Below are 21,153 nucleotides of genomic sequence, written 5' to 3'. Positions count from 1 at the left end.
AGACCAGTGGAGGCTGCTGAGAGGAGGACGGCTCCAAATAATGGCTGGAACGGTGCGAATGGAATGGCTGCAAACCATGTTTGATGTATTTGATACCATTCCACTGATTCCGTTCCAGCCATTACCATGAGCCCGTCCTCCCCAGTAAAGGTGCCACCAACCTCCTGTGTGCCAGACACATTTGCAGAAATTGCTCGTCACTACATTTTTGGTAACACGAATGTGAAAATGGCATTCAATGAATCTTAACTTATACCTTTTAAATGTATGATTTTGTTACTTGTGTGTTCATTAGGCCCAAAACTTGTATTATTCAAACCATTCGATATAGTTATACGTTTACCATCAACGTCATCCTCAACAGTCAGGCCACGGTTTGTGTCTTGAAAGGGGGTCTATTTGAACAGTGGGAAAATAATGATCTGCAGATCTTTTTAGCATGGTCTCTTTGAACCATCTGTTTTATAGCCTAATAAATATTTATTGAATTCTGACCATTTTTTTATCTGTCCAGTTATTCTCTTTCGTTTAACCCCTTGATGTGCATGGGGTAAGGACGGCTCCTTCACCAGAAACGTCGTTGCTTGTCATTTTGTACATGATCTATAGTAGGAAAGAACAGGTTCCATGTGTGAGTTACCACCACACTGGTGTTATGAAGCACGGGACAACCATAGAAAGGTGTCTGAATATGAGGCTAATATCAGGGGGTCTTTGACCAGATGCAAATGGACTGAGACAGGATCAGCTGTATTACATATCAGTAATGACGAGAAAGGGAAGTGAGCAAAGGAAGCAGGTAGGGGAAATATCACCCCGGGCAACTGCTTTAGGATGAGGGGTCGAGACTCCCCTAATAGTACACAGTGAGCAGTGTCCGCTGTACCTTTCCTAATAACTAAATGTAGACAATTATTTATCATGGGGGACAGCACATGGAGCTCAAACGACAATGTATGAACGCCTCTCAATGAGGGTAGCCTAATGCGGTAGGACATACGTAGCAAATAATGACTTCTCAGTTCACGCTCCGCTCGGGCTCGTTCGATCGTTCCCTTGCCACACCCATGATTACGAATATTGACACCGATGGCTCACGTGCGCATGTCCATGACTCTGTGCGATAGAGGCCTGCCTCGCCTTTTCTCTCGCACCTATTCTGTACAGACATCCTTCGTTTTTACATGAAAAAGTCGTTTTTTTTTAGGGCCTAGATGAGGCAGAGAAGAATAGAAATAGCTTTGTATCTCTATTTATTTACTGATTAATCACCCACTCCCCGGTTATTGCATCAAGGCCCTGCCCCTCTGATTCCCGACCGGCTTCCTGTGTTTGTGCGGTTCTCACTGGCCAGGGAGCGAGGAGGAGCAGAACTGGGAGTTGAGCGAGCGAAGGGCCGAGCTGCCACCTCAACATGGAGTAGCCTAGTGTCCTCGACAACAGTAGCGGACCACAAAGAGGAATACTCGAGGGGTTATTTTTCTACAAGGATGCGCCGCAAATGATACCACATCAAAGATTCCACAACGCGAAGGAAGGATCGGTTTATATTTAAAAGATGGCGAACGACTCTCCGGCTAAAAGTCTGGTCGAAATAGACCTGGCTTCATTGCGGGTGAGTGGTGGACAAGGGCAGTGTCTTTTATTTAAAGATGAGGCTACCCCCAGATTTAATCTATTCCACTACAGCGAGTTAACGTTATATAAAACAATGCGAACAGTTTTACCCAATAAAATATGGAGACATTTTCGGGGTTACCATTTCTGGGAGGCTTATTTATTTATTCTTCGGATCGAGAGAAAGCTGTCGTGCTGCCTGGCTTTCCTTTGTTCGAAATGCATTTGGCATGTTGTGGAGATCAGGGCGCAACAGCTGCGTTAATCTAGGTCACATTTTTGCAACAATTATTCAAAAGCATTTTCACATTTTTTTTTATGGTTGTGTAAAAAATATATATCTTTGACTCGTTTCAGGATCCAGCAGGGATTTTTGAATTGGTGGAAGTGGTCGGAAATGGCACCTATGGACAAGTATACAAGGTTTGTTCCAATATATATTATTTTCTTAATCTGTGGCCTAATCTTCGATACTGATTTCTGACACTAAATAGCTAACGTTACATTGATGAAGTTTTGGCATTGATCATCGAAAACATCCAGATGTCATGCTTGTGTGATGGAATAGATTCATGTCAAGATGTCTCCTCAGGATGTTTGTCATTGCACCCCAATAATCCCTGGTTGGATTGGTAAAGGTGATGTCCCTTTGTGTATTATTGCTTGTAAAAACATATTTGGTGAAATATGGAAGGTAGTTTGCAATCAATCCATGCACCACTCCATTAACCCAAGCTCCTCTGTTTCTCATCTTCTACCCAGGTTAGGCCTTAAACGCTCAGTTGATTTGTTTCTGAAGTTTACTTTTTTTCTCTTCATTTCCATGAATATTATAGATTGGTTTAGAAGTAAATGGCAACTGGGTTTGCAGACAGGTGTTGCTATGAGTGTTTTTAAAGTGCAGCACATGTCCTACATCACATCCTGCTGCGGAGAGAGGGGGAAAAAGAATCGACTACTGCTTCATGATGATCCAGACTAGGACTTTCCTCATAGACGATTTGGTTAAGTAAAATATGTGTTACACAGCAGGCCCCCCCCCCCCTCTCTCAACCATCTGTTTCTTGGTGTCATGTTTCTCCGTGACAATCATCATAGTGACTGTTTTAAAGTAATTGTTGAAATGTACCTTTTTGGAGAATTTGGTGGGTTCAGTCTCTTGGATTTTGAGGATGAGTCTGACCCACTATTGGTGACCTGCCTCTCTTCCCCGTACCCTCATTTCCATTGGAAGGCCTGGTCTGTATTTAACCCCTCCTTTCAAACAGTCAGGCTAAGCAGGGTGGTTCACAGGGGCTGCAGCAGTGCTGTGTCCTGGGGCTAGTCTCTTAACTATCAGGAACAGTGGTAGTCTGGACTCCTGACTGAGGAGAACCAACAGTGGTAGTCTGGACTCCTGACTGAGGAGAATCAACAGTGGTAGTCTGGACTCCTGACTGAGGAGAATCAACAGTGGTAGTCTGGACTGAGGAGAATCAACAGTGGTACTGGACTCCTGACTGAGGAGAATCAACAGTGGTAGTCTGGACTCCTGACTGAGGAGAATCAACAGTGGTAGTCTGGACTCCTGACTGAGGAGAATCAACAGTGGTAGTCTGGACTGGTAGTCTGGACTCCTGACTGAGGAGAATCAACAGTGGTAGTCTGGACTCAACAGTGGTAGTCTGACTGAGGAGAATCAACAGTGGTAGTCTGGACTCCTGACTGAGGAGAATCAACAGTGGTAGTCTGGACTCCTGACTGAGGAGAATCAACAGTGGTAGTCTGGACTCCTGACTGAGGAGAATCAACAGTGGTAGTCTGGACTCCTGACTGAGGAGAATCAACAGTGGTAGTCTGGACTCCTGACTGAGGAGAATCAACAGTGGTAGTCTGGACTCCTGACTGAGGAGAATCAACAGTGGTAGTCTGGACTCCTGACTGAGGAGAATCAACAGTGGTAGTCTGGACTCCTGACTGAGGAGAATCAACAGTGGTAGTCTGGACTCCTGACTGAGGAGAATCAACAGTGGTAGTCTGGACTCCTGACTGAGGAGTGGTAACTCACTGAGGAGAATCAGTGGTAGTCTGGACTCCTGACTGAGGAGAATCAACAGTGGTAGTCTGGACTCCTGACTGAGGAGAATCAACAGTGGTAGTCTGGACTCCTGACTGAGACTGAGAATCAACAGTGGTAGTCTGGACTCCTGACTGAGGAGAATCAACAGTGGTAGTCTGGACTCCTGACTGAGGAGAATCAACAGTGGTAGTCTGGACTCCTGACTGAGGAGAATCAACAGTGGTAGTCTGGACTCCTGACTGAGGAGAAATCAACAGTGGTAGTCTGGACTCCTGACTGAGGAGAATCAACAGAATCAACAGTGGTAGTCTGGACTCCTGACTGAGGAGAATCAACAGTGGTAGTCTGGACTCCTGACTGAGGAGAATCAACAGTGGTAGTCTGGACTCCTGACTGAGGAGAATCAACAGTGGTAGTCTGGACTCCTGACTGAGGAGAATCAACAGTGGTAGTCTGGACTGACTGAGGAGAATCAACAGTGGTAGTCTGGACTCCTGACTGAGGAGAACCAACAGTGGTAGTCTGGACTCCTCTGAGGAGAATCAACAGTGACTGAGGAGAATCAACAGTGGTAGTCTGGACTCCTGACTGAGGAGAATCAACAGTGGTAGTCTGGACTCCTGACTGAGGAGAATCAACAGTGGTAGTCTGGACTCCTGACTGAGGAGAATCAACAGTGGTAGTCTGGACTCCTGACTGAGGAGAATCAACAGAATCACTGAGGAGAATCAGTGGTAGTCTGGACTCCTGACTGAGGAGAATCAACAGTGGTAGTCTGGACTCCTGACTGAGGAGAATCAACAGTGGTAGTCTGGACTCCTGACTGAGGAGAATCAACAGTGGTAGTCTGGACTCCTGACTGAGGAGAATCAACAGTGGTAGTCTGGACTCCTGACTGAGGAGAATCAACAGTGGTAGTCTGGACTCCTGACTGAGGAGAACCAACAGTGGTAGGCTGGATGTTCAAAGGGAAAAGCAGGACCATTCATCTGATCCAACCCTGTGGAACAGAGGGCTTTAAAGACCAATGCTGTTTTCTTTTGGTCATGTGACCCCATTGGTAATGGAAAACTTGCTTGCAAACATCTTCCTTCCATGAACAGATGGCTTCATGGGTCCATGTGGAGAGAATGATTTACTTTTAGGTTTTTGTCACTCACTCTCAATCTCTTTACGGCTCTTTCTAAATTTCACCAAATGATTGACTAGAGTTTATTGGAATTGGTGCGTTAAAACGTTTACATCAAAGGCTCATATGGGCCTTATGCTATCTTTCGCTATTTATAGTCAGGCAGAGCCTGAGCCATTCTTCCACACTGCACGGAATAGAATGGACGTCCTGCAAAAGGGCCCCGGGCTGGCTGTGTATGTGCCTGTTTAGTTCCGCAAAATGGAGGACATCCATGGTCTAATGATTCCAAGTAAAGCCAACTTATCTGTGGCAGCTGATTTGAAAGATGGAGAACCAGGGGGTAATATTTTTATCCTGAAATTCATATGTTAATTTTCTGTTCTGCAGACGGTTAGGTCGACATGCTCTGGTTTGCTGTACGTTTTCACAGCAGACAGTCCCAAAGCCATTGGATGTCAGAGGTTTACTCTATGCCAACTTCTAACCTACATAATTGTATTGCCAAATAAAGGCAGTTTGTTTCAATCAATTATTCCCCTTCCTCTAGTGAGACTGTACTGTGAACTGCAGGTTATAAACTAGGCTAATCTGTAGCCCAGTTATGTACACTACACATACACTACAGCTGTATGTGGACACCTGCTCGTTGAACATCTCGTTGCAAAAAAATGGCCATTAATATGGAGTTGGTACCCTGTTTTCTGCTATAACAGCCTCCACTTTTCTGGGAAGGCTTTTCACTAGATGTTGGAACATTGCGGCGGGGACTTGCTTCCATTCAGCCACGAGCAGTAGTGATGTCAGGCACTGATGATGGGCGATTAAGTTTGGCTCGCAGTCGGCGTTCCCAAAGGTGTTCGATGGGGTTGAGGTCAGGGCTCTGTGCAGGCCAGTCAAGTTCTTCCACACCGATCCCTGCCAACCATTTCTGTATGGACCTCACTTTGTGCATGGAGACATTGTCATGCTGAAACAGAAAAGAGCCTCCCCCACATTGTTGCCACAGAATTGGAAGCACAGAATTGTCTAGAATGTCATTGTATGCTCTAGCGTTAATATTTTCCTTCGCTGGAACTAAGGGGCTTAGCCCAAACCATGAAAAACACCCCCAGACCATTTTTGCTCTTCAACTGTAAAGTTTGGTGGGCACTGCATTGGGGTAGGTAGCGTTCTCCTGGTATCCGCCAAACCCAGATATGTCCATCGGACTGCCAGATGGTGAAGCGTGATTCCTCATTTCACAGCCTCCAATGGAGGCAAGCTTTACACCACTCCAGCCAAAGCTTGGCGTTGCGCATGATGATCTTAGGCTTGTGTGTGGCTGCTCGGCCATGGAATCCTATTTCATGACGCTCCCGACGAACAGTTCTTGTGCTGCCTAGGGGCAGTTTGGAACATGGTAGTGAGTTTCACAACTGAGGGTCGACCAATTTTTTTCTGCACTTCCGCACTCGACGGTCCCATTCTGTGAGATTGTGTGGCCGACCACTTTGCGGCTTGAGCTGTTTTGCCTTGACATTTCCACTTCACAATAACAGCACTTACACTTGACCGGGGGAGCTCTAGCGGGGCAGAAATTTGACCAACTAACTTGTTGGAAAGGTGGCATCCTATGATGATGCCACGTTAAAAGTCACCTGACCTCTTCAATAAGGGCAGTAGAATAACAGTTTTTATCTATGGAGATTGCATGGATGTGTGCTTGATTTTATATATACCTGTCAGCAACTGGTGTGGCTGAAATGTACAAATCCACTCATTTTAAAGTTTGTCCACATACTTTTGTGTGTGTGTTTTCCCCTACCTCCATCAGCTGCCTGACGCCAACGCCAGGTCAGTGCAGTAACACTGTCAGTTAACTATCAGACAGACGAGTGAGCGTGTGGTCTGACTGAGGGGTGCTAGCTGGAACTGGAGGAGGAGGAGCAGCTGTCCTGGGCCCCAGACAGAGCCTGCATGGCCAGGCAGCTTCATTACAAAGCTGGTTTTGTCTCTGGCTCTCTTTGGGAACCACCACCAGACCCACTGAAAGGATGTGTTCATCAGTCAGGTCTCATGCTGAATAATCAACTAGCCCTGTTCCGGAAATACAACTTTCTATCTCTTTCTGTGAGCCTTTTTCTTGTTCTTTGCAAAGTAGTTTTTCACCCATTCAAACCTCTCACAATAAGACAATCAAGCACAGTCTATTTCGTCTTTTCTGAAGGCCCAAGCCAATTTCTTGCATATAATTACAGTTTTGAAACGCTGACGCTTTTTGGGGGAACTACTTCATCTATGTCCCCTTCTGTTTGTTATTTTTGTTTTCAAACCGTTTGCCTTGTGGGTATGTTTTTGTGACACTGTTCATCTCAGGACCAGACGCCACACAGCCTGTTTGATGCAGCTAGCCCAGATGACATAACAGTACCTCACTGAATGACTGACCTTTTCATTTGGAGCTTTTGACAGAAGCGGGTTGCAGGCACTCTCTAAAGAACTGAAATGCCATATCACCGCCCTGTGCGGCACGATGTGGCTCTTCTGGATTCAACTGCCTGCAGCCAATCGCAGCAGCAGAGGCAAGGTGTCAGCGATTGTTGTCTGGGGCTCGTGCCAGGTTTAGATCTTACTGTTAAGCTCAGTGGTAGCTCGGGGGTTTAGATTGACTTGGCCAACCAGTTGAAGGACCTTTTTGAAGTCTTATCTGTCAATATGTGTGTGTGACAGTCGAGGGAAGGGTGACATCATTTCATATGCTTACTAGGGATGCAAATTTCGGTAAATATCGCTGTCGACTAACCGCCACCCTCTTTAACCGGTCAACAGAAACTAGCCTGCTATGTATTCATACAAGGAAGGACATTTTTCATTAAGAGCTTAATGGAAAGAGGCTTGCTATTGTTGCATATCGTCTTACAGTCAAAAGGCTGTAGCCTATTATTGAACATGCATTTCCTGTAATGAAGCAGCTATTAAATAAAATGCCATTTTGAAACTTTTGTCAAAATGCAATTTGTGGGTGAACAGTTGTAAACAGCTCGCCTAATGCGACCGCTTCCATATGTGACTGAGATGGAAAATCTCAGTTAGAAACTAACACGGAACCCAAACGGGCTGCGCGCGTGTGCCAACGTGCATACATTTATTTTGTCCCCCACACCAAATGTGATAACGACACACAGTTTAAGTTCTCTAGGGTAGGGGGCAGCATTTGGAATTTTGGATGAAAAGCATGCCCAAATTAAACAGCCTTCTACTCAGGCCCAGAAGATAGGATATGTATATAATTGATAGATTTGGATAGAAAACACTCTAAAGTTTCCAAAACTGTTAACATAGTGTCTCTGAGTATAACAGAACTGATTTGGCAGGCGAAAACATGAGAAATCCATTCAGGAAGTAGGATTTTTTTGTTGTTGTAGTTTTCTATTCAATGCCATTACAGTATCAATTGACTTAGAACTCAAATTGCAGTTCCTATATCTTCCATTAGATGTCAGTCTTTAGAAATTGTTTCAGCTGTGTATTCTGAAAAATGAGGGAGTAAGAGCAGTCTGAATGAGTGGACCCTGCCGTGTCACAGAGCTTTTTCATGCGCGCGACCGAGAGTGCCTTTCTTGTTTACCTTTTATATTGACGAAGTTATTGTCCGGTTGAAATATTATCGATTTATTTAGGCTAAAAACAACCTGATGATTGAATAGAAGAATCGTTTGACATGTTTCTATGAACATTACGGATACAATTTAGATTTTTTTTGTGACTGCGTTTGAGCCTGTGGATTACTGAAGAAAACGTGCGAACAAAACTGAGGTTTTTGGATATAAAGAGAGACAAACAAAAGGAACATTTATTGAATAAACTTCAGAGTGCAACCATATGAAGATCATCAAAGGTAAGTGATTAATTTGATCATTATTTCTGACTTAACTCTTCTACTTGGCTGGTTACTGTTTGTAATGATTTGTCTGCTGGGCTATGTTCTCAAATAATCGTAAGGTATGCTTTCGCTGTAAAGCATTTTTAAAATCTGACACCGTGGTTGGATTCACAAGAAATGAATCTTTACAACTATTTTACATACGGTTATCTTTTCTGAATTTTTATAATGAGTATTTCTTTATTTGAATTTGGCGCTCTGCAATCTCACTGGGCGTTGGCCAGGTGGGATGCTAGCGTCCCACATACCATAGAGAGGTTAAATATCAAAACAGACTCTGAACCAATTATATTAATTTGGGGAGAGGTCGAAAAGCATTAAACATTTATGGCAATTTAGCTAGCTAGCTTGCACTTGCTAGCTAATTTTTCCTGGGATATAAACATAGAGTTGTTACTTTACCTGAAATGCACAAGGTCCTCTACTCCACCAATTAATCCACACACACAACAGTCAACTGAATTGTTTCTTGTCATCTCCACTCCTTCCAGGCCTTTTCTTCTCTTGACTTTATATTGCGATTGGCAACTTTCATAAATTAGGTGCATTACCGCCACTGACCACAGCGCATTTATGAACACATCTGATGCAGGTTAGGGGAGACGAGTTTCAATAATTGAATAACAAACATTTATTTTGCAATGCTCACGCACGCAAACGGTTTGTAAGAGGGCTTTCCAACCAAGCCCCCCCCCCCCCCCCCCAAACTGGTGCGTATACCCCTTAGTCCGTTTACTTATTTAGTTCGGTTAGTTTGGACTGGTGTGAACTTTATCCGTACTAAACAATGCAGCATGGTTCTCTCTAAAAGGGTGATTTTGGTCTGATTCAATTTGTACGTTGGTGCGGTTCGCTGCAGGCGAGAACGCAGTCCGGACCAAACGCAGAAAAATAACCATTGTTTTTTTTGACATCGGGCTGTACCGGGGATCTCGACTACTGAATATAGACTATTCAGGTAGCAGTTAGTGGCTATTCTCCCGCATGTTGTTGGAATACCAAATCAAAATTAATCTGAAGATTTGGACACAAGTGATGCGTCAGGATACTCATGATTTAACGTGAGCATATTTGTCCTGTAAACGTATGACTTGCACGGAGAAGTTGTTTTGTTGTGCACTTTTGGTTGGATTACTTGTAAGGTAAGATATGCCTCCTTATTTGAAGTTAAGTAAAACGTTTAGGTTTCAAACAATTCTAGTGCCTGACGCTCACGTTGCAAAGTGATTGGCGACGCATTGATAGCCTGCCTACCGTTGACTATAGCCTATGCCTTCCGAATGGCAAGCGAGCTTGAATTACGAGTTGAGATTGAGAAATAAAAATAGTAGCTCTTTTAAAAAAAAATAGTGGCCATCTCAAAAACATTCTAAAACCACACGTTTACAGTCCAGTACCAGCTTTTTGAGGTGCTCTCGCGCTGTCTTGACAGCTGATGGGCTATTCCGCTCCTCGAACTAGGATCTGTTTGCTGTGCGCATGTGATGTCTTAACGAAAATACATACGCGCCAATTTAATTCCACTATATTATGCAAATGAACCAATAGAATGATAAGCAATACCAGTCAAATGTAGTTTCAACAGAGGTTACCCAGTAACATCCCTAATTCTCACCTTGCACTGTAATGAAAGCTAGTAGATACCGTTTCTCACTTACATTTTTACAGGAGGACCCTTCTCAAAATGGGCAATGTGGTGGTGCTGATGGCTGCTGTAATGTCACACTGAACATTTTAAAATGGCGGATCCTTTAGTTGTGGATGCAATAGCTTAGGCTATTTCCCCCAATCACATTGTTTTATACCAAATCGTACTGCCAGCGCCCCCCTCCTTCTGTCTCTCAATATTTCTTAATTAATTGCTTATGATAAACCCTGGTACTAGTCCCAATTGCACTGAAAGCATCGAAATAGGAGGGAGGCAAAATACATGCTCGGGGGTTATGGCTTGCTGCAGCACTACAATCTCCCTGAACGGCATTGACATAGTGTTTGTGGGAAATCGGTCCTCTTAATATAATAATAATAATAAATATATGCTTCTCAGTACCCACAAAGTGGCAGTGGTTCTTCCTCCCCAGCCAACCCCATCTTCAGCATCCGGTGTCTTCATGGTGCTCCCCTAGCTACTGAACAATTGGCCGTTGTCTCATTAAGGAGAAAGTCATCAATATCCATGCTGGTCTCCGATGTGCACAGCTTTGTATGGTTGATCCAGACTGTATCTAGTGGTCCTACGTCTCAATACAGTTAGTTGTTGGATTTTGCAGTGTCTTCATATTAGCACCATCATTTACATGATTTGTTTTTGCCTACTACTACACAGGCCATGACCTCCTAGTCCCATTGTGGTGGTAGGCTGAAGTTGTATGTTATTTCTATACCCCTGAAAAGCCTCTTCCTGCACTGACTGACTCCACAATGGGATTCTCAGATCAGTTTGATCTCTTCTTTGGCCCCAGACCAGCTGGCACTGAGAGATGGGATGGAGAGCCCTCCGGTGTGTCTGAGAAGAGAAAATGATAGCGATAAAAATAAAACCTGAAGAATTCATTAAAGTTCTCCCTTGGTGCGTGGTATGTGGGGGAGGATTCCCTCTACTGGGCTGTACAGAATGGCCATATATAGACCTAGTTAGCCAGCCACTCTGTCAGTCAGGCCTGCAGGGCTGGTGGTGCTCTTAATCCCTATGATGTGCCAACCTCTCTTAAACATCATGCCTCTTTCTCTTCCCTCACCACCCACCGGCTTCTACTCTGCAGTCCATGTCAGCCGAATCTACAGGGATGCTGGGAGAATATACCCACAGTCCCGTGGTGCTGGCAGCTCCTGTGACCTCACTCTTTTGCACTCCATTGCTTTCCTTCCCCCTCTCTCCCTTCTCTTGCCCCCTTCTCTCATTTTACCTGTGTGTAAACCATTTTACTTCTCCTGCTTGCTCATAACCTCAAATCATCCCCCTACCCTCTCTCTCCGACTCCTTCGCTCTCTCGCCCATGTCCGCTTTGCCAGGGGAAGGACTTTGTGTGGACTCAGGGTGAGAGGTCTACTGCAGCTTTAAATAGCTTGGCCCAGTTCTGTGATTTGTAAGGTGCACACTGAGGGTCACTGGTTCCAACACTCTGTTTGACACGGTGCCATGTCTCTGTGATAGAGGCCACATGTAACCCCCCCTTGCAGGTACAGAGGAAAGGTCATGGGTCATGAGATCGTCGACCCCTCTGTGGCAGTAACGCTGAAAAGGACCCGTACTGGGCTAGCTTCCATATTGTATTTGGGCTATTGCCTTTATATTGGCTTTGCTTTCACATTTCATCTGTCCTAAAAATGTCATCAGAAACTTGTAGTTGGGATTTCAATTGCCTCACTTTAAGCTGTCTTTAATATTGGAGACATGACGTGAAGGATGAAGATAATTTAACGGCGCTTCATTTTTCCTTGAATGAAAGGCTTCCCAGGATCTAAACCCATGACATCACCATAGAGCAAGGTTTCTAAACTCAGTCCTGAGCCCCCCCCCCTCCTTGATGTAGGTTTTGGTTTTTGCCCAAGCACTACACAGCTGATTCAAATAATAGCTTGATGATGAGTTGGTTATTTGAATTAGCTGTGTAGTGCTTGGGGGGACCCTGCCATTAAAGGATGTAGATGGGCTAAACAAAGGAGAACTGCCGGTGACGGATGATGCAACACAGACGCAAGCACACCTGTCTGCCTCCTAATCGTCTAGACATCCCCAGTCTCTGCCCCTCCCTGTCTTTTCCTCCTCCTCTTCCCCATCTCTTCTCTCTGTACCACTTAGCCATCTTTACCCAGGCTGCCATGTGGGTAGTGGAGGGGGTAGGCCAGGCAGGGTATGGTGATGCTGTCTGTCCGTATGGAGGTGGGTATCTTCCAACTAATGCTGAGTGATTTTGGGGCTTTTTGAGAGTTTTTGGTTCGATTCTTTACAAATAATCACTGTTTTCCGTATATTTTTGGGGTGGACATTAAATGCACTTTGCATTATGTGGTTTGAATGATGTAACACAGAATAAAACAATTAATACAATTTCATGACGTTTTATTTGACGACTACTATTTAATTTAGTAGTTCATCAAAGTAAAGAAGGCTGCTGACTGCTGAATACCAACTATCTTTTAGATCATGTATTTTCAGATCGAGATTCTTCTCTCCATTTCAGTTCCTATAAAGACCGGACTAGTAAGAGCGCAATGGATTATGGTTATTGTAGTTCATAATGTTTTGGCAAGCCTACTCATTTAAGGATTTTTCTTTATTGTACTATTTCCTACATTGTAGAATAATAAAGACATCAAAACTATGAAATAACTCATGGAATCATGTAGTAACCAAAAAAGTGTTAAAACAAATCAAAATATATTTGAGATTCTTTAAAGTAGTCACCCTTTGCCTTGATGACTGCTTTGCACTACCTTGGCATTCTCTCAACCAATTCCATGAGGTCGTCACCTGGAAGGCTTTTACAAGTCTTGAAGGAGTTCACACATGCTGAGCACTTGTTGGCTGCTTTTCCTTCACTCTGCTGTCAACTCATCCCAAACCATCTCAATTGGTTGAGGTCAGGTGATTGTGGAGGCCAGGTCATCTGATGCAGCACTCTATCACTCTCCTTCTTGGTCAAATAGCCCTTACACAGCTTGGAGGTGTGTGTTGGGTCATTATCCTATTGAAAAACAAATGAGAGTCCCACTATGCGCAGACCAAATGGGATGGCAGATCACTGCAGAATGCTGTGGTAGCCATGCTGGTTAAGTGTGCCTTGAATTCTAAATAAATCACTGACCGTGTCACCAGCAAAGCACCATCATACCACCACTCTTCATGGTGAGAAACACGCATGCGGAGATCATCCCTTTCACCTACTCTGTGTCCCACATAGACACAGAGGACAGAAGGACAGATATCCTCCGGGCTAATGTCCACTGCTCATGTTTCTTGGCCCAAGCAAGTCTCTACTTCTTATTGGTGTCCTTTTTTAGTAGTGTTTTCTTTGCAGCAATTCAACCATGAAGGCCTGATTCACACAGTCTCCTCTGAACAATTGAGGTTGATCTGTCTGTTACTTGAACTTTGAAGCATTTATTTGGGCTTCAATTTGAGGTGCAGATAATTGCTTATTTCTGAGGCTGGTAACTGTAACGAACTTATCCTCTGCAGCAGAGGTAACACTGAGTCTTCCTTTCCTGTGCCGGTCCTCATGAGCCAGTTTCATCGTCGAGCTTGATGATTTTTGCGACTGCAGTTGAAGAAATTGTGAAAGTTCACATTTTTCAGATTGACTCACCTTCATGTCTTACAGTAATGATGAGCTGTCGTTTGCTTATTAGAGTTCTTGCCATAATATGCAACTCGTTTCAGGAAACTAGGCTTATGTCGTGTGTCACTACTTCACAGGAGCACCATTTCAATTAAAACTTTATATACATTTTTTCAATCAAAAATTCGCTCTGGCTATCTACTCTGATTTCAGAGCACTCCTCTGTGTGAGAGCGCAGAATAACTGATGAATTTAAGAACGCCTAACGCCTGTTTTCATTTTGCCGGTGTCAGTAAACGTTGGCAAAAAAACGTAAATTGTTGCCAGCAGCACAGTTGCAGTCACCAACGCTCTGGATGACATAAAAACAGCCTAACCAGCTCTGTTAGGTTGAGTAAAATGGTCAGTGAACGGTTCTCTCATCTTAGCCAGTTAGCTTGAGTGCTTGACTGTTGTTAGGACAGAACGCTCAGATCAATCCATGGAGAGATGGGTGGGGCTAAAGCTTAAGAGGGTGTGAACAATGCTGAGTGGGTGTAGACAAAGCTCTCCAGCAGGTACCAAAATATTCAAAGGTCATTTTCTCAAAAGTGAAGTTCCAAAGCAGAATTTCTTTCCCATTGTTCCTCAAATGCAGTGTATGATATACCGCTGTGTATCTCTGTGCCTCTGCTTTTGTCCAATGTATAAAAAAAGAACAACACAACCATTTCGAATGTTGCTACGTAACACGGAATCAAGGCGGTCAGTCACTTACGGACTTGATCTTTTACCAAATAGAGCTGTCTTCTGCATACCAACCCTACCTTGTCACAACACAACTGATTGGCTCAAATGCATTTAAGAAGGTAGGAAATTCCAGAAATTAACTTTGAACAAGGCACACCTGTTAATTGAAATGTATTCCAGCTGACTACCTATGAAGCTGGTTAAGAGAATGCCAAGAGAGTGCAACACTGTCAAGGCAAAGGGTGGCTACTTTGAAGAATGTAAAATATATTTTGATTTGTTTAACACTTTTTTTATGGTTACCACATGATTCCATATGTGTTATTTCATAGTTTTGATGTCTTCACTATTATTCTACAATGTAGAACAGTTCAAATAAAGAAAAACCCTTGAAATAATAGTAGGTGTGTCCAAACCTTTGACTGGTACTGAATGTAGAACATTTGCCCCCTACTACATCGCACATTCAGGCTCGATCTGATTTATCTCCAGAGAAACTGCATTGAGCTAAAAAAAAAACGAATAAATGGAACTGAAATAACTGACGCCGGCCAATTAATTGTTTAAAAAGCGGGGGGAAAATAATTGTAATTTTGATAATTCGCTTTGCACTACCTCCCAGGACAAACTGTGTATTGTCGGGAGGACTCCGCACATTAAAGGCTGGCTGGCCAACCCAGGAGGAGGATTTAAGGGAGCATCGGAGCGATGAGGCAAGGATGATGCTGGCCTGGGTTCCATTTTTGCTCCTTGTTACATCCTCTAGGCCCTTTGGTGTACCGAGATCCTCCCAGTCCGCTCATAGTTTTTCGTTCAGATCTGTTTAACCCCAAAGTGGTACGGGCGAGGGACCAAAATGGAACCAGTATGAAGACCAGTTAGAGATCCTCTTGAACATTCATTCTCCTATAAACAGATCTATGTTTAGGTAACACCTGTAGGTTGTGTGTGTGTGTGTGTGTGTGTGTGTGTGTGTGTGTGTGTGTGTGTAGCTTTGGAAACATGTCTCTGTGAGGTGCTCCAAGCAGCGGTGTTGAGCTCCAGAACACAGGCCTGTTAATGTGCGCTATGCAGCAGGAAGCTAACCGGGCCTGCTCAGTTAAATGGTGCTAGCTGTGGTTTAACCGCTATTTATAGCCTAGCCTTCCACAGTTGGTGGAGGCACAATTGTAGGTTAGTATGCTGGGAATGGGAGTGGAGGGCCATAGGCAGTAGGCATGTCTCAGTGGGTTAACCCCATGGTGTCTGCACAGACTAGTCTAGCTCCTATTACCTTCTCGGGTACAAAGATTATCACAGATCACCCCTTTAATCTCTGATCTAGCAAGGTAGTATTGGTATTTGGTGCTAACGCTAGAAACCTTAGCTTCAATTCCACTTGAGTGCACAGACCAGTGATGGACAGCCATTGAAGCCAATCCCTCTGGGATTAATCCGTTGGTCTGGTGTTGAACGTGTCACCCACTCTGTGACAGGGCCACGGTCTCACCCTGTTTCTTCAGAGGCCGTGTCTAGACTTGACAGTTCACGCAGCTTTAGTGTTCTGATCGTGGAATTCTGAATGCATCTACACCCACATTTTTAAATGTCTACCGTGTCCAGATTCCCTATATTCAAACGTCAGAATGTATTTTTATTAACTGTGGGATAAGCTAAATATGATGACACAACAACTGATGGCAGTAGATAACTACTGTAGCTAACTAGCCAGGTAACCTGTTTTAGCTAGCGAGCAACACTAAAGGTTTTGCAAACGGATTAGCGTGTCTGTAGGGACAGACTACTGTCCGTCTGGTCATGTGACTACTGTCCGTCTGGTCATGTGACTACTGTCCGTCTGGTCATGTGACTACTAGTCCGTGTGGTCATGTGACTACTAGGTGCGTCTGGTCATGTCTACACTTACATGCGACTTCTGCTACCAGAATACAAGGAAGGCATTGAAAAGATGGTCGAGACGCACAAAAGTCGCTTTGTGGTCTGATTGTGTTCCGATCTGTCTCGGCCACCTCAGTCAGGACGCATTCAGGCTACAGAAAGTGCATACAGTGGGTGGCGTCATCAGCACTCCTCGCAAAAATCTTGTGTTTTGGGACTGAGGCACCTTTTCGTTATAACGGTGGAAGAAATACATTCCTAGCATGTGAGGAATATGTTTCCTGGCCTCATAAAAGCTAGCCACCTAGCTAATATTTAGAAACTATTTTTGTTGTTTGGATACAGTTAGCCTGATCTGTCCATGTGCTCACACTTTGTGTCCTCCCTACACACACAGTCCGCTGCAGCTCTTTTGTCTCTTCTCCCCCCTGCTCTGGCCCTTGCTCTAATGGCTGTCACAAGACCCACACATCCCCTGGGCCGTCCACACCACTGCCTGAACACAACTCTGCTTTGTCTGTGTGTAAGTGTGCGTGAGGAGGGACCCGCTGGGCCACCTCATTATCATACAGGGGCGAGACACAAAAACCCCTCCGAACGAGACGGCCTTCCCACCCGGGAGCTATAGCCCAGTCTGAGCTTCAACAGACTTTCCTTTCGGTGTCAGGTTTCTCCCGTAGCACCTCGTCGGTTCAATCCGCTAACAAGCAGGTGAAGAAGACCACACTTTGAGTTTATTGAACGCAACTCAGTTTTTATGGCTGGTACTCTATTAGGAATTTAGAGTCGCCTCTTCGATTGAGACCACAGCCCTTTTCTCTCCCAAGTGCTGAAGGAAAACGTGTTCTCTATTGGAGTGTTTCTTCAGAGGCTGTAGCAGCTGCACTGTGATCAATAGCAGCTGCATTATTGACTGGTCTCTCCTCTCACAGCCCGCTCAGCTTCGGCTGGCTTCTCCACTGGCCTGAAGTGGCTGGCTCAACTCCTTCAGTCTCTCGCTGACTCTGTCACGTGTGGCTCTGTATCCGATCGGAGAATGCACAGACATCTACATGCTGTACCATGGAGTAAACCACGACCTCTCCCCCCATCTCTTTCCGCCTGTCTTTGTCTGTTCTGTTCTCCCCCCCCATCCATAGTGTGTTCTGGTGGTTGTAAGAGGTAGGGTCAGCAGTGGGTCAGTTGGCTGGTATGTGTAGTAGATACAGACAGGGTCTGTTAGTGAGGTAGGGTCAGCAGTGGGTCAGTTGGCTGGTATGTGTAGTAGATACAGTACAGACAGGGTCTGTTAGTGAGGTAGGGTCAGCAGTGGGTCAGTTGGCTGGTATGTGTAGTAGATACAGACGGGGTCTGTTAGTGAGGTAGGGTCAGCAGTGGGTTAGTTGCTGGTATGTGTAGTAGATACAGACAGGGTCTGTTAGTGAGGTAGGGTCAGCAGTGGGTCAGTTGCTGGTATGTGTAGTAGATACAGTACAGACAGGGTCTGTTAGTGAGGTAGGGTCAGCAGTGGGTCAGTTGCTGGTATGTGTAGTAGATACAGACAGGGTCTGTTAGTGAGGTAGGGTCAGCAGTGGGTCAGTTGCTGGTATGTGTAGTAGATACAGTACAGACAGGGTCTGTTAGTGAGGTAGGGTCAGCAGTGGGTCAGTTGGCTGGTATGTGTAGTAGATACAGACAGGGTCTGTTAGTGAGGTAGGGTCAGCAGTGGGTCAGTTGCTGGTATGTGTAGTAGATACAGACAGGGTCTGTTAGTGAGGTAGGGTCAGCAGTGGGTCAGTTGCTGGTATGTGTAGTAGATACAGACAGGGTCTGTTAGTGAGGTAGGGGCAGCAGTGGGTCATTTGGCTGGTATGTGTAGTAGATACAGTATAGTACAGACTCTGGACCGTCTTGTGCTGCTGCTCACTAGACCATCTCTCTCCCTCCACTGCTCGTTTGGTTTGTGTTGAGAGGCAACAATATACGTTCCTGCTCTGTGTGTTTATACTTTCTGTGTGTGTGTGTGTGTGTGTGTGTGTGTGTGTGTGTGTGTGTGTGTGAGGTGTAGCCTAGCCTATACATTACCTGCCCTAAGGTGGATTAGCTCGTCACCCAATGCCTGTACCCCCCCCCCCTACCCACCCCCTCTCTCCCCCTCTACCCACCCCCTCTCTCCCTGCTCAAATGTTACCTTACATCTTCATCTGACCCCTCCCCCTGGTGCTATTAGCCCCCCATTACCAGCCAGCTCACCTCTCTTTTCACTGCCTCTGACGTGCTTGACCAACCTTTATGGCAGCTGGGCTATATGCTTTAGCAGTGTGTAGCATAATAACATGGATGGATGACAGTAACAACATGGATGGATGACCGTCCATTAGCTCACAACAAACTGGCTTGCTCTATCTTACAACCGTGCCGGAAGACCTAAAGTGACTTTAGCGTTCTGTCATTCCTCTGGGAAGCTCCGCCTCTAGTGGGAGATGGCCTACGCGTTGCCAGAGGATCGTTGACTTGAGAAGGATTTACAAGGAAGGAATGGGACCGCGTGGGATTTTCTTCTGCTTTTACTGGATGAATGTAGAAGAACAGAGGAGAGGGTTTCAGTGCTCTGTAGAGAGACTGTGTTGAATGGCCTACTAGCTAAATAGTGTGTCAGTGTGATCTTGTCTCCCTCTGGTTGTAGTCTAAGGAGCGGGGAGGTTGTCTGTCCGCCTGCTGAGCTCCAGTCTTTTAGAGTTGGAGAGAGGCCAGCACATCTGGCTGTGGTTAGGGGCTTTATGAAGTGTCTGGAGCTGCCTGCTCAGTGATAACCCCCTGTTTCAGGTTACCTCTCCAGGGCCACCGTATCAGACCAGGGGCCCACTAAAGACCCCTGAGTCAGTCAGCTCCTTCCCTAGCTGCTGTGTCCAGACAAGGCCCCTGTAGCTCAGCTCCAGCAGGTTGGGATTGGAGGATGGGGCTTGAGTTGAGGTGACTGTTTGTTGTGTGATAGTGGAGGGGAGTTTAGGACTGATATGGGAGAGGGGACTGGCTGGAGCAATGTGGGTCCTCCTGAAAGCCTTATCTGACACCGATTGGTTGATCGATCATCCTCCACTTCCTGTCTATAGCCTACATTCCTTCCTGCTTTATTTTCTAGTCCACCCCGCCCCATGACCTGAATCTCAGACATGAGAGAAATCAGTGGTCACAAAAATACATTAACGTCACGAGTAGTGAATTGGCCTACATATCCAACAATGTTACGGTGAATCCTCTTCATTTTCTGGATAAAACCCACATTTTCTTCCAAAGATTGTCATCCAAGCATCATGCTTAAGGACTGCGTTCTCTGGGCTCACGGGGAGTGGGGGTGGGGGCCCGCAGGGGGTGAAAACTGAACCTCTCCAATGCACCTGTGACCTTCCACCTCGACCAAAGGCTTGCCTGTCTCGACGGGGACTCGAGTGATAAGTAATGTCACTGATGTTTTTATAGACAGTGGCCCCGGGATCAAAGTTGAGAGGATTATAAATCCAGAGCGTAAAGGCATGGAGGCTTTCTTCTCATCCGTAGCTGGAGAGAATAAGTTGCTCGCCTTTTGTAATTAACCGTGCGTTTATTTCAGTTGACTGTGGATTGTTCACTCATAATAGGCGACGGTCCAGAGATGGTCGTCAAGTGTGTGTTTCTTGTTCAGATACACAGCTGCTTCTATCATCAAAAACAACACTGCTGTGGCCGTTATCATACACACTGCAGCCCCACAGCAGTGGAAATCCCCATTTTGGTTTCTATCCGGATGATTATTAGCAGCTTTTATCTGTTTTGAGGGGTTTGCGACGGAGGGGAGGGTAAGAGATTATTTCTGTCTCTGTTTATGTAAGGAGAGAGAGAGAGAGAGAGAGAGAGAGGAATGTTTGTTCAGCACAGAGATCGTAGCCCCAGTCCATGTCTGTCTGTTTGGATGCTAGTGATTGTTCTGTATCTATGCTAGGCTTAACCAGCCACGTGACGGTATACAGTGGACTGAATCGAAGTGATGATGGTTGTCTATGGAAAGAACTCTGACGGTTGGTCACCTGTAGATTATAGGTCACTATGTACATAGCTAAGATGGGGTTTACTGTATGAAGGCATGTTTAGCAAGTTCAAGTGGCGCGCGTGCACACACACATTAACCCTAACCCAGCTGATCAGTGTATTACTGTTACCCTCTGTCGACCTCGTGATGACTGACCTATCTTCTCCTTTTCTCTTTGTCTCTACAGGGGAGACATGTCAAAACTGGACAGCTGGCCGCCATCAAGGTCATGGACGTCACCGAGGTAAAGAAGTTCAGACGAACTGTAACCCCTCCCCCCACCGTGTGTGTGTGTGTGTATTGTTCAAAGAGGATGTTACATGGCCGGGTCTATTGGTGAAACAATGTAGTCCTGAGCTGAGATGACCTTTTCACATTTCAAAACAAACTGCCCGCTCTGCCTGTTTTATTTGTCAACCAGGTCTCTCAGATCAGCTGACCATTGTCTTATTTGGGCCTCAGATTAAAGGATAATTGGCCTCACGTCAG

General features: G+C 45.3%; 1 protein-coding gene across 18 annotated transcripts in view; it reads left to right on the top strand.

Moving 5' to 3' along the window:
• Window positions 1–1,106: 1,106 nt before the first annotated feature.
• The window catches only part of LOC124011044 (mitogen-activated protein kinase kinase kinase kinase 4-like), a 59,909-nt gene continuing 39,862 nt past the window's right edge, over window positions 1,107–21,153 (top strand). For 11 of the 18 annotated variants that reach the window (XM_046324015.1, XM_046324012.1, XM_046324014.1 and 8 more), the window contains exons 1-3: window positions 1,108–1,615; window positions 1,975–2,040; window positions 20,852–20,908. In XM_046324015.1, the coding sequence (XP_046179971.1) occupies window positions 1,559–1,615; window positions 1,975–2,040; window positions 20,852–20,908 (180 nt within the window). In that variant the 5' untranslated portion in view covers window positions 1,108–1,558. Of the gene's footprint in view, window positions 1,616–1,974; window positions 2,041–20,851; window positions 20,909–21,153 lie in introns of all 18 variants that reach the window. The other 7 variants (XM_046323999.1, XM_046324005.1, XM_046324004.1 and 4 more) reach the window with 3 other exon arrangements.

The sequence above is a fragment of the Oncorhynchus gorbuscha genome, linkage group LG23 (assembly GCF_021184085.1).
Source record: "Oncorhynchus gorbuscha isolate QuinsamMale2020 ecotype Even-year linkage group LG23, OgorEven_v1.0, whole genome shotgun sequence".
NCBI lineage: Eukaryota > Metazoa > Chordata > Actinopteri > Salmoniformes > Salmonidae > Oncorhynchus > Oncorhynchus gorbuscha.
This window is presented reverse-complemented; position numbering and strand designations above follow the sequence as displayed.